General features: G+C 36.2%; 1 protein-coding gene across 6 annotated transcripts in view; it reads right to left on the bottom strand.

Moving 5' to 3' along the window:
• Positions 1-12,924, bottom strand: part of VPS8 (VPS8 subunit of CORVET complex) — a 315,789-nt gene that overhangs the window by 92,798 nt on the left and 210,067 nt on the right. For all 6 annotated transcript variants that reach the window (XM_079921327.1, XM_079921325.1, XM_079921329.1 and 3 more), the window contains 2 exons: positions 10,515-10,596; positions 10,095-10,177 (listed from right to left, as the gene is read on the bottom strand). In XM_079921327.1, coding sequence (XP_079777453.1) covers positions 10,095-10,177; positions 10,515-10,596 — 165 coding nt within the window. The remainder of the gene's footprint in view (positions 1-10,094; positions 10,178-10,514; positions 10,597-12,924) is intronic.

Raw genomic sequence — 12,924 nt, 5'->3', positions numbered from 1 at the left:
TTGAGTTTATTTTTGTATATGGTGTGAGGAAGTGTTTTAATCTCATTCTTTTACATGTAGCTGGCCATTTTTCACAGCACCACTTTCTGAGTAGACTGTCTTTCCTCCATTGTATATTCTTGTCTCCTTTGTCGTGGATTAATTGACTGTAGTTGCGTGGGTTTATTTCTGGATTCTCTATTCTGTTCCACTTATCCACACATCTGTTTTTGTGCCAGTATCACACTGTTTTGATTACTGCAGCTTTGCAGTATAGTCTGAAGTCCGGGAGTGCGACACCTCCAGCTTTGCTCTTTTTTCTCAAGATTGCTTTCGCAATTTGGGGTCTTTTGTGGTTCCAAATAAATTTTAGATTTGTTCTAGTTCTGTGAAAAACGTTGTGGGTGGGACTTCCCTGGTGGTGCAGTGGTTAAGAATCTGCCTACCAATGCAGGGGACACGGGTTCAAGCCCTGGTCCAGGAAGATCCCACATGCCGTGAAGCAACTAAGCCCATGTGGCACAACCACTGAGCCTGCGCTCTAGAGCCTGCGAGCCACAACTACTGAGCCCGTGTGTCACAACTACTGAAGCCCACGTGCCTAGAGCCTGTGCTCTGCAACAAGAGAAGCCACCACAATGAGAAGCCTGCACACAACGGAGAGTAGCCCCCACTCGCTGCAACTAGAGAAAGCCCGGGCGTGGCAATGAAGACCCAGCACAGCCAATAAATAAATTAATTAAATAAATTGTTTTAGAAATGTAGGTATTTTGCCAGGGACTGCATTAAATCTGTAGGTTGCTTTGGGTAGTATGTACATTTAAACAATATTAATTCTTATAATCCAAGAACACAGGATATCCTTGCAATTCTTTGTATCCTCTTCAATTTCCTTCATCAATGCTTTATATTTTTCAGAGTATAGGTCTTTCACCTTGGTTAAGTTTATTCTTATTTTATTCTTTTTGATGCAATTTTATTTATTTTTAAATTTTTATTGGAGTATAGTTGCTTTACAATGTTGTGTTAGTTTCTACTGTACAGCAAAGTGAATCAGCTATGCATATACATATATCCCTTCTTTTTTGGATTTCCTTCCCAGTTAGGTCACCACAGAACACTGAGTGAAGTTCCCTGTGCTATACGGTAGGTTCTCATTAGTTATCTATTTTATACATAGTATCAATAATGTATATATGTCAATCCAATCTCCCAATTCATCCCACCTCCTCCTTTCCCCCTTGGTATCCATACGTTTGTTCTCTACATCTGTGTCTCTATTTCTGCTTTGTAAATAAGAGCGACTATACCAATTCTTTCAGATTCCACATATATGCATTAATATACGATATTTGTTTTTCTCTTTCTGACTTACTTCACTCTGTATGACAGTCTCTAGGTCCATCCACATCTCTACAAATGACCCAATTTCGTTCCTTTTTATGGCTGAGTAATATTCCATTGTATATATGAGTCACATCTTCTTTATCCATTCATCTGTCATTGGACATTTAGGTTGTTTCCATGTCCTGACTACTGTAAATAGTGCTGCAATGAACATTGGTGTGCATGTGCCTTTTGGAATTATGTACAGAAAACTCATAAATAATGAAATTGAAACGGTGATTAAAAATCTTTCAACAAACAAAAGTCCAGGACCAGATGGCTTCACAGCAGAATTCTACCAGAATTCTTCTCTATATTTAGAGAAGAACTAACACCTATCCTTCTCAAACTTTTCCAAAAAATTGCAGAGGGAGGAACACTCCCAAACTCATTTTACGAGGCTACCATCACCCTGATACCAAAACCAGACAAAGATATCACAAAAATAGAAAATTATAGGCCAATATCACTGATGAACACAGATGCAAAAATCCTCAACATAATACTAGCAAACCAAATCCAACAACACATTAAAAGGATCATACACCATGATCAAGTGGGATTTGTCCCAGGGACGCAAGGATTCTTCAATGTACACAAATCAATCAATGTGATACACCATATTAACAAATTGAAGAATAAAAACCATAAGATCATCTCAATAGATGCAGAGAAAGCTTTCAACAAAATTCAACACCGATTTATGACAAAAACGCTCCAGAAAGTGGGCATAGAGGGAACTTACCTCAACATAATAAAGGCCATATATGAAAAACCCACAGCAAACATTATTCTCAATGGTGAAAAACTGAAAGCATTTCCTCTAAAATCAGGAACAAGACAAGACAAGGGTGCTCACTCTTGTCACTGTTATTCAACATAATTTTGGAAGTCCTAGCCACGGCAATCAGAGAAGAAAAAGAAACAAAAGGAATCCAAAATGGCAAAGAATAAATAAAACTGTCACTGTTTGCAGATGACATGATACTATATATAGAAAATCCTAAAGATGCCACCAGAACACTACTAGAGCTAATCAATGAATTTAGCTCAGTCGCAGGATACAAAATTAATACACAGAAATCTCTTGCATTCCTATACACTAACAATGAAAGATCAGAAAGAGAAATTAAGGATGCAATTTTAAATGGGATTTTTTTGGGGCTTTCTTTTTCTGATAGGTCACTATTAGTGTATAGAAAAGTGAAAGATTTCTGTACATTAATCTTGTATCCTAAAACTACTGAATTCATTACTAGTTCTAATGTTTTTTGGGTAGAGACTTTAGGGCTTTATATATATATAGTACCATGTTATATGCAAATTGTGACAGTTTTACTTCTTTCCTTCCAATTTGGATGTCTAAAAAGACATTTCTTTTTCTTGTCTGACTGCTGTGGCTAGGACTTCCAATACTATATTAAATACAAGTGGCAAGAGTGGGCATCCTTGTCTTGTTCCCAGTTTTAGAGGAAAGGCTTTCAGCTTTTCACCAGTATGATGTTAGCTGTTAGTTTGTCATAAATAGCTTTTATTATGTTGAGTTATGTTCCCTCTACACCTTTTCTTTTTCTTTTTTTTTTTTTTTTGGTTGCATTGGGTCTTTGTTGCTGTGCGCGGGCTTTCTCTAGTTGTGGCGAGTGGGGGCTAATCTTTGTTTTGGTGCGCTAGCTTCTCATTGCAGTGGCTTCTCTTGTTGTGGAGGACGGGCTCTATATGCATGGGCTTCAGTACTTGCAGCATGTGGGCTCAGTAGTTGTGGCACGTGGGCCCTAGAGCATGTGGGCTTCAGTAGTTGTGGCATGTGGGCTCAGTAGTTGTGGCTCATGGGCTCAGTAGTTGTGGCCCATGGGCTCTAGAGCACAGGATCAGTAGTTATGGCACATGAGCTTAGATGCTCCGCAGCATGTGGGATCTTCCCAGACCAGGGTTCGAACCCATATCCCCTGCATTGGCAGGTGGATTCTTAACCACTGCGTCACCAGGAAAGTCTCTCTACACCAATTCTGATGAGAGTTTTTATCATGAATGGATGTTCAATGTTGTCAAATGCTTTTTTTGCATCTGTTGAGATGATCATGTGATGTTTATCCTTCCTTTTGTTAATGTGGTATATAACACTGATTGATCCGCAAATACTGAACCATCCTTGCATCTCTAGAATAAATCCCACTTGATCATGGTGTATGACCCTTTTTATACATTGTTGGTTTGCTAATATTTTGTTGAGGATTTTTATGTCTATAGTCATCAAAGATATTGGCCTGTAACTTTCTTTTTTGATAGTGTCTTTGGTTTTGGTATGAGGGTAATGGTATCCTCATAGAAGGGATTTGAGAGTGTTCCCTCCTCTTCAATTTTTTGGAATAGTTTGAGAAGGATAGGTATTAGCTCTTCTTTATGTGTTTGGTAGAATTCCCCTGTGATGCTGTCCTGTCCTGGACTTTTGTTTGTTGGGAGTAATTTTTTTTTATTACAAATTCAATTTCACTACTTGTGATCAGTCTGTTCAGATTGTTTATTCCTGATTCAGTCTCAGCAGGTTGCATGTTTCTAGAAATCTGCCCATTTCTTCTAGGTTGTCCAATTTGTTGGCATATAACTCTTTGTAGTATTATGATTTTGTGTATCTCTGTGGTATCAGTTGTTATTTCTCCTTTTTCATTTCTTATTTTATTTGGATCCTCTCTCTTCTTGTAAGACTGGCTAATGGTTTATCAATTTCGTTTATCTTTTCAAAAACCAGCTCTTGGTTTTACTGACCTTTTCTATTATTTTTTTATCTCGATTTTATTTTCTCTCTCTTCTTTAAGACTGGCTAATGGTTTATCAATTTCGTTTATCTTTTCAAAAACCAGCTCTTGGTTTTACTGATCTTTTCTATTATTTTTTTGATCTCAATTTTATTTCCTCTTCGATCTTTATTATTTCTTTCTTCCTGCTGACTTTGGGCTTTGTTTGTTCTTCTTTATTTAATTCCTTTAGGTGGTAGGTTAGGTTTATTTGGAATTTTTCTTGTTTCTTGAGGAAGGCCTGTATTGCTATAAATTTCCCTCTTAGGATTACTTTTCCTGCATCCCACAGATTTTGGAAAGTTGTGTTCCATTTGCATTTGTCTTGAGGTATTTTCTGATTTCCTCTTTGATTTCTGTTAATTTTTTATTTTGAGCAATTATAATGTGCCTTGTAGTTTTCTTCATGTTTTTGAGTTTGGGGTAACTGACCTGTGCTAACAGTTGTCAATAAATTTGGAAATTTTCACTTAATATTTCTTCAAATATTTTTTTCTGTTCCAACTCTATTTTCAGGACTCCAAGTACATGTATTTTGGGTCACTTGAAATTGTCCCACAGCTCACTGATACTCTGTTGTTTTTTTTTCCTGCTTCACTTTTCTCTAAGTGTTTCATTTTGGATAGTCTGTATTGCTATGTCTTCAAATTCACTAATCTTTTGTTTTGGTGTCCCTGCCTGCTAACTCCAATACCCAATGTCATATCTGGGTTTTATTTTCTAACTTCTTTGCATACCTTTTAAGTTTTAATTCAATGTCATACATACACTGTAAAGTTTTACACTGTTGGAACCTAGATATTTTTGTATTCCTCAAAATATTTTTAAGCTTTGTTCTGGGATGTAGTTAAATTACATGGCAACAGTCTGATCCTTTAGGTCTTGCTTTTAAGATTTGAAAGGCATGACAGGAGCTATGTTTAGTCTAGGGCTAACTGTTTCCCACTATTGAGTACTTCTGAGTACTCTACCCAATGTTCTGTGAATTATGAGTTCTTCTGATCTTATTGGTGAATAAGACTCTATTGTTGGCCCTGTGTGAATATGGGTATTATTCCCTCTAATCCTTTCAGGTGATTCTTTCCCTGGCCTAGGTAGTTTCCTCAGATCATGTACTTATACTTGAGGGAGGCCTTCTGATTGCTCCAGAGTTCTCTCTCTTCATACTTGCCCTAAAAACTCTGGTCACCTTGGTGTCTCTTGAATCTCAGCTCCATCTCCTCAAATCAATGAGTATGCTGGAAACTTCTTGGGATCCCCCTTCCTGCTATTGCCTGGAAACTCTCTCAGGACATTAAGCTGGGGCAAACATAGGGCTTATGTTGTTTATTTCCTGTCTCTAAGGAATTACTGTCCTGTACTGCCTGATATCCTTTTCTTTGAAAACCACTATTTCATATATTTTATCCACTTTTTAGTTGTTGTAAGCAAGAGGATAAACCCAGTCTCTGATACTCCTCTTAGCCAGAAATGGAATTCCTCCATCCTTGACTTATATTCACTCTAGAAATATTTACTGAGTACCTATTATTTTTTGACAATTCTACCAAAAATTTAATATAAAAAATACCAATTTTACACAAATCCTTTGAGAATATAAAGGAAGCTGAAATGTTTCCATATTCATTTTATGAAGCCAGCATTGTCCTAAAATCAAATCCAGCAGAGACATAACAAAGAAAGAAAACCACAAAGATCCCTTATGAACATAATCATGAAAGTTTCTAACAAAATATTAGCAAACTGACTTCAACATTATATAAAAAGAGCAAAATGGAGTTTATTCCAGAAATGCAAGGATGGTTTGTTATCAAGAATCAATCAAAATAATGTACTATATTAGCAAAATAACCAAAGAGAATGTGAACATTTTAATATATGCAGAAAAATCATTCAAAAAATTCAACATCCATTCATAACAAAAACTCTCAGCAAACTACGAAGAACAGCAAATTTTCTCAACATGCATCTAATATGCAATTGATGAAAGAATTAACAATTCTCTCAAGATTAGGAAGAAGGCAAGGCTTGTCCATCTTCACCATCACTATTCAACACTATAGTAGAGGTCCTGACCAGCACAATAAGGTGAGAAAAAGATATTAAAATATAGATGGAAGGATAATATATAGATCAACAGATAGATATAGATAGAAAATAAAGAAATAGATTGGAATTAAATAAAAATGGCCTTTATTCATAGACATTATAATTATAAATGTAGAACATCTTATGTATAAATATCCTATTACAATTGATACCTTAAATTAAGAAATAAATGGAATACCATAGTCATGTATCGGACGACTCAAGATTTTTAAACCTTTAGTTCTCCCTAAATTCAATACATCACCATCAAAATAGCACCAGGTTGTTTTGTAGAGATTGAAAGACAATTTTAATATTTATATGGAAATGCAAAAGGCCCAGAATAGCCAAAACAATTTTTTTTAAACTGTGTTTAACTTTTTTTTTTTAAACGTCTTTATTGGAGTATAATTCCTTTACAATGGTGTGTTAGTTTCTGCTTTATAACAAAGTCTGAGTACCTATTATATGCCAGGTGCCTCTGGGTTAAGTGATGGTGATAGAGTACTAGCCAAAGTACAGTTTCATCTCTCAGGGTCCTTATGTTCTAATGGGAAATAAAAATAGGTAAACAACCTGATTCTTGAATGTTTCCTAGAACTCCATTTTATGCTAAAGTTCACCTAGTTTCAATAATTTAACTACCACTTCTATGTTGATGACTTCCAAATCTTCCGATCCACTTCTTACCTCTTCCTATAAAGTCCAGTCTCGTGTTCCCCCACTGCTCACTGTTAGCCACATGAAACTGAAATCAGGGGTTTACCTAGGTTCCTCTTGTGTTCCCCTACATCCAGTCAGTCAAAAAGTTAAGTAGATTCTGTCAGCTAAGTAATTTCCAAGTCCATCTTCTCCTATCCAGTCTATGTAACTCATTTAACAAACTTCAGGTATCTATTACATTCTGGGTATTTCTATGCCTTCAGTTTTTATCCCTTCCAATTTATCCTATATAACACAGGCTGAGCCATCTTTCTAAAAAGAAACCTCTTTCCATCATTCCTCTGGTTAAAATACTTTAATGAGAATTTAGTGAATTTAAAATAAAATCCAAAGTCCTTACCACGGCTTACAAAGCAATTAAGGACAGTCTCTGCCTCTCAAATTTCAGCTCTGTGACTCACCTTTATTCTTGTCCTATGTTTCAAGAATACTTAAGCACTTGCAACTCCCCAGATGTACCGTGTTTTACCTCAAATTCTTTGTACATATAGTTCACTCTGCTTAGAGTAGTCCTATCTGTTTTTTACCCCTGATTCCTTTAGGCTCTGTAAGATTCAGTTCAGACATCCCCTCCTCCAGGAAATCTTTCCACAGTCTGTTTCATATATATACTTTTATTGGTACTCCTCTGGAGATATATATATAAATTCAGAAACCTAGCTCATTCTAACTTATTCAAAAAAAGATAATAACTGTAAAGGTACTGGGGTGTTTAAGGATCCAAGCAAAGGAATCAGGTAAGCCTTAAGAACTACAATGAGGGACTCAGATGCCATCAGTATTTTCTCTCCATGTTGTCTCCTCTCTTAGTGTCTTGAATCCTCTCCTTGTTATCTTCTCTCTTCTCCATGTATCTTGTCTATTCTCCTCTTTGTGTGTCTGCTTCATTGTTCTTTTCTCTGCAGATTAACTTTTTACTATTTCAGTTCATATGATGGAAAGGTAGTCACTATCAGCTCCTGAACTTTGTACCTTATATAAACCAGAGAACTGAAGATAAACTACTCATCTTTTCAATTCAGTTCTAAAATTTCCTGGAAAGGACACTGACTGGCCCCTCTTAGGCCAGCTGCCTACCCTGAGTCAATCAGACAGAGTCAAGAGGCAGGGTCATGCTTTCACCTGGCTGCTCCTGCTATAATCATGTGGACTAAAAGTGTACAGATGCAGAAGTAGCAATTACCCTACCTGGTGTTCAGAGAAGGTAATCCTTAAGGTGGCCAATATTACTTGCTCTTTAGAGCCGTGTGAATAGTTATATCAGATACTTTCTTGTCTCCCTTAAAACAGGCCTTTTAGGGCAAGAACTGTGCCTTTCTTTCATCTACACAGATAATAACCAAACAGGGTAACATATAATATATAAACCAATTAATAATTAACTTCTCAAAAGACCCGGGACTGAAACAAATGAAGGAGCTTACATGATATAATGGGAATGAGCTTAAATTAGCATTATCTGTGAAAGCAACTTGAAAAAATAAAAATCTCTATACAAATATAAGGTAGAGTTATTACAGTGATCACAAACATGCAAATAAGGAATTTAAGAATCAGCATACTCTCCTTATTAGTGTGACTTAACAATCACTGAAGGTGGAAAATGATAAGAACACAATTACAATAAATGCCAATATAACACAAAAATAAAGTTAAGACTTTCAAATATCAAAAGCCTTCAAGGATATGAGTCTGAAATACATTTTTTTAAAACATCATATGCTTATGCCAAGGTAAAAAATCAATTTATATTTATTATAGTTTATGGGTCAAAGTGTGGTTAAAGCTCAAAATAAAGCTAAATGCGCACAAGAGGGAAGACACTTTTGGCTTTAGGATTTCATTGTTTTCTAATTTACCTGGTAAATTAAAGTACTTCTGTCTTATTATGTATTACTTTACATATGATTAAAAACCTTATGACTAATATATTTTAGAATGGATATAAGAAAAGTAGTCTGTACCAAATTATTATTCAATTCATGATAAGGATCAATGAAATGATACGTGTGAAGATACCTTCTAAAGGATAACGTACAATGTGGTGAGACTGCTGGATGCAGTAGTCTTTATCAGCAAAGGTCCAGCTGCTTCATACCAGATCGGAAGGAGAGCTTGGAGAGTCTTAAAAAAGAGCTGAGAGGGACATTCTTGACTGGATAAAAATCATTTGAAAATTATGAAGATCAATGGCATCATATTACTGTCTGACTTTATTTTTTTCTTTCTTTTTGGTGTGTCTCTATCCTGGGTAAAGTAAGGGAAGACAAAATGGATTCTAAGGATAATTCCTGCTGTTTACCCAAGAATGTTCACAGATGTTTCTAAAAATATATCTTAGCATATTTTTAGTGCTCTCTTTTTGATGAAGTTGGAAAGGTTCGGGCCTTTTTGCTGAAGAAAACAGGCTGGAATGATGTTTCCTACAAAGACTTTGGACACAAAGCCAGCTAGAATCTATAGTAGGAGATGAGCTTTGGACAGAAAGTTTTAGAATGAGTTAGAAACCCTAAGTAACAAGATTAAAAAATGTCTATATTAACATAATTTTTACATTTCTCGCTCTCTCTTTTTTTTTTTTTTGTGGTACACGGGCCTCTCACCATTGTGGCCTCCCCCGCCGCGGAGCACAGGCTCTGGATGCACAGGCCCAGCGGCTGTGGCCCACGGGCCCAGCCGCTCTGTGGCATGCGGGATCCTCCCAGACCGGGGCACGAACCCGTGTCCCCTGCATCGGCAGGCAGACCCCCAACCACTGCGCCACCAGGGAAGCCCTACGTTTTTCTTTTTGATCTAAAAAGTATAATCAGCTGGAAGCAATGGTAATTCTCTCCCAGTTAGCACACCAAAAGGAAGCTTGTGTATCTGAATCCAAAGGTCACAGTGAACTGAAGCCTGCACCCCCTAACTGAAGGTTGCAAGTGTGTGCCAGGCAAACCCACATCACTGGAGTGCTAGGAAGGATTCAAAGATGAGAGTTGTAAGTTAGATATTTCGTTAATGCCAAAAATCAGCTGCATTATGCTTGAGATCCATTTACACATTAGCCCAATTTGCTATTATTTATACATAACTAAAATATTAGTTAAAATTGATCAACACTGAATTTTCCCCCTTTCAACTCACCTGCAAGATTCTTTGCAAGATTGATGGAAGGGCAATAAATGCTGCCATGTTGTTTAGAACTTGCATGGTCAAAGATTTCAGAGCTGTTATAATAAAATGTCAGTATTAAGGTTAGTTTAAAATAAGAGGTTTTTGTTTTTCCTGTAAGTCATAGGAATACAGCTTCCTAGAAACTTGGCTAACCAAGGCCAGTTTGATATTTTAAAGTTAACTGCTGGTAAGTTGCAAAGCTACTATTATCCAAGACAAATGATATAACTGGTGCCACAGAAAGCAGTGAACATGAAAAAATGAGATCAACAGTACAGTATGATTTCATTAAGGAAAATAATAAAAATACGATGCTGGGAGAGGTATCAAAATGACAATCATCAGCAGATAGAAATTGGGGGACAGTATAGGTGGACACTATGACCTTACCTTCAGAGTGCAGATGAGGTGCAGCTGAACTAGACAGCTTCTGAGGTGCCATCATTGCCTCCAGTAATGGAAACCAGAGTGCCTATAATGGCAGAGGAGACCAAAGGAAAACAAAAGTACTCTGTTGTTTTTAAGAACAACTAACATCAGCTTAATGTTTCACAGGTTGAAATGTACTTCTCACATACATTTGCTGGTAAAAATTAGAAAAAGAAAAGATGGAACACTTGACTGGGAAGAGAAAAGACAGTAAAAAAGCAAAGACCACAGCCAGAACAGATATCTTTATCATGCACCTTGGGAAAATAAGGAAGCTGAAGTTAAGTAAGTCTAGACCTTGGAACTGCAAATCTTCTGTGTCTCAGAAAAGGGTAGGTTCAAAGGAGCCAGAGCAGAGCCTCAGGCTACGTTCTTAAATATTTCACTGACACAGTCTAAACGGCCCTATGTACCGCAGAAGGGAATAAAGAACTCTCCCACAACTACCCTCCCCCCATTTCTCATCAGCTATGTCAAGCAAGATAAATAAATACAGTTAATCCAAAGTTTTCTCCTATATCAAGCATTATTTTGTTATTTCCTCAGTCATCACTGACTAAGAAGTGGAAGTTAACATTATTTCAATTAACATTTCCAATCACGTCATGACATAAATGAACAGATCTAACATTTATTTATTCCTATTACGTAGGGCACTGTATTAAATGCTTTACATACATTTTGTCGTTTCAATCTCATGATAACCTTATACAGTAAGCATTATCTTTACTGGAGATCAGATGCTGAAGCTTAGAGAAGTTGAGTAATTTGCCAATGATTATACACTGCCATATGTGCATCATATGTGTTCTTCCTAAGCCTTAGGAAAAATCTTCATCATCAAAAATCAAACTAATACATTTTAAAATTTCAAGCATATTTTCCTGTTGGGTAATGATTTACAAAGGCCTTATTTCACCCAGTATCTTGGGAGAAACCTATTCCTGCAAACATCCAAGAGGTATGAAAAAAAAGTCAGTATTGACAAAACAGGACAAGCATGGTTAAGGGGACAGGCTAATGGTCCGGTGACTTTCCCACGGGGTGACTTCCACTGAAGAGCTCTACAAGGAAGCCCTTATCTGCCCCCATTTGAGGTTTTCTAAGGCCAGGATTTTATGTACTTTTTTTTTAACAGTATTTCTTCAAATTCTTAAGATACTGGTTTTAACTATGTTGTGTACTGGCAATTCTTTATTTTATTGAAATTTTAATTTATCTAGTATTCATGAATTTTTAATCTTGTATTTTATTCTTGGATGGCTTTACTTAGCTTGTGTTTTTGTTGCCTATTTCAATTTGTTTTTACAACCACATCATTTATTTCTATGTATTTTTATAGTCTTTTAATTTAACTGTATATGGTATACCTAATTTTTACCTTTTGGTTTTTATATTTATTATATTTAGAAATTTGATTAAAAATTTTTCTTATTTAGTCCAGAAATTTTAGAAGAATTACCTTTTTAAAGGTTACTTTATGCTTGGTTTATAAATAGCAGACTGGGGGAAGCATGGTTGCAGAGATAATAGCCATGGGAAGTGTTCATACCCTAGAGAAATTGTTCTTCTTCAATTAAATCTCCACATTAACCTGAAATATACGGTAGACACCTTTTAAATATTTTGTCTCTCTTGCTCTTTAATGTTGGTTCTTAAAATGTTAACGTGGATAAACTCTAAAAACCCACAGGCTAAAATAACAATCCATGATAATGACAATCCTAACCCCTGAGAGCAACACAACTGAACCTGAATTACTTTCTCATGTTACATAATCAACAGCTTTCTTTTTCAGGGAATTATGTGCATAAGAAAGCCATATTCTTTATTTATGCAATCACTGGACACTGGGGTAGACAGACATACAAAGTAGGACAGGTATAGATTCTACCTAGGGAAGGACTGACAACCCGATATCCTGCAGTCTAACTTTAAGGAAATACTCCATGACATTAAATCTTCTGAAGAAACTTTTGGAAACAGATATTACAGACAATTCATTATCAAGCTTTTGGATACTTCAAATTTTCTAGTTAGATTAGGGTCGGTGGCAACAGCTCTTGTTCTCACTCTCTCCAAACCAAAAAAAAAGCAAAGAGGAACAGGGGAAACAACCATGAAAATCCCCCAAAATTAATGTTTGCTATTACATAAAATCAGTTCAGCATTTTCACAAAAATAGTATTTACATAAAAACTAACATGCAGTGTTTTTATTGTTGCTATGAACGTTGTTCAGAAAAGAAGGAAAAACCAGTTGTTGGAGGGTGGGGGGGAGTAGAGAGTGGTGTGAGAGGCATGTGTGTGTGTCTAAGAGAGGAAGAGACGGATTCCAACTCAGATATATTTTTAGACAAAAAAATACAGAA

This window comes from Stenella coeruleoalba (assembly GCF_951394435.1).
Source record: "Stenella coeruleoalba genome assembly, chromosome: 5".
Lineage (NCBI taxonomy): Eukaryota > Metazoa > Chordata > Mammalia > Artiodactyla > Delphinidae > Stenella > Stenella coeruleoalba.
This window is presented reverse-complemented; position numbering and strand designations above follow the sequence as displayed.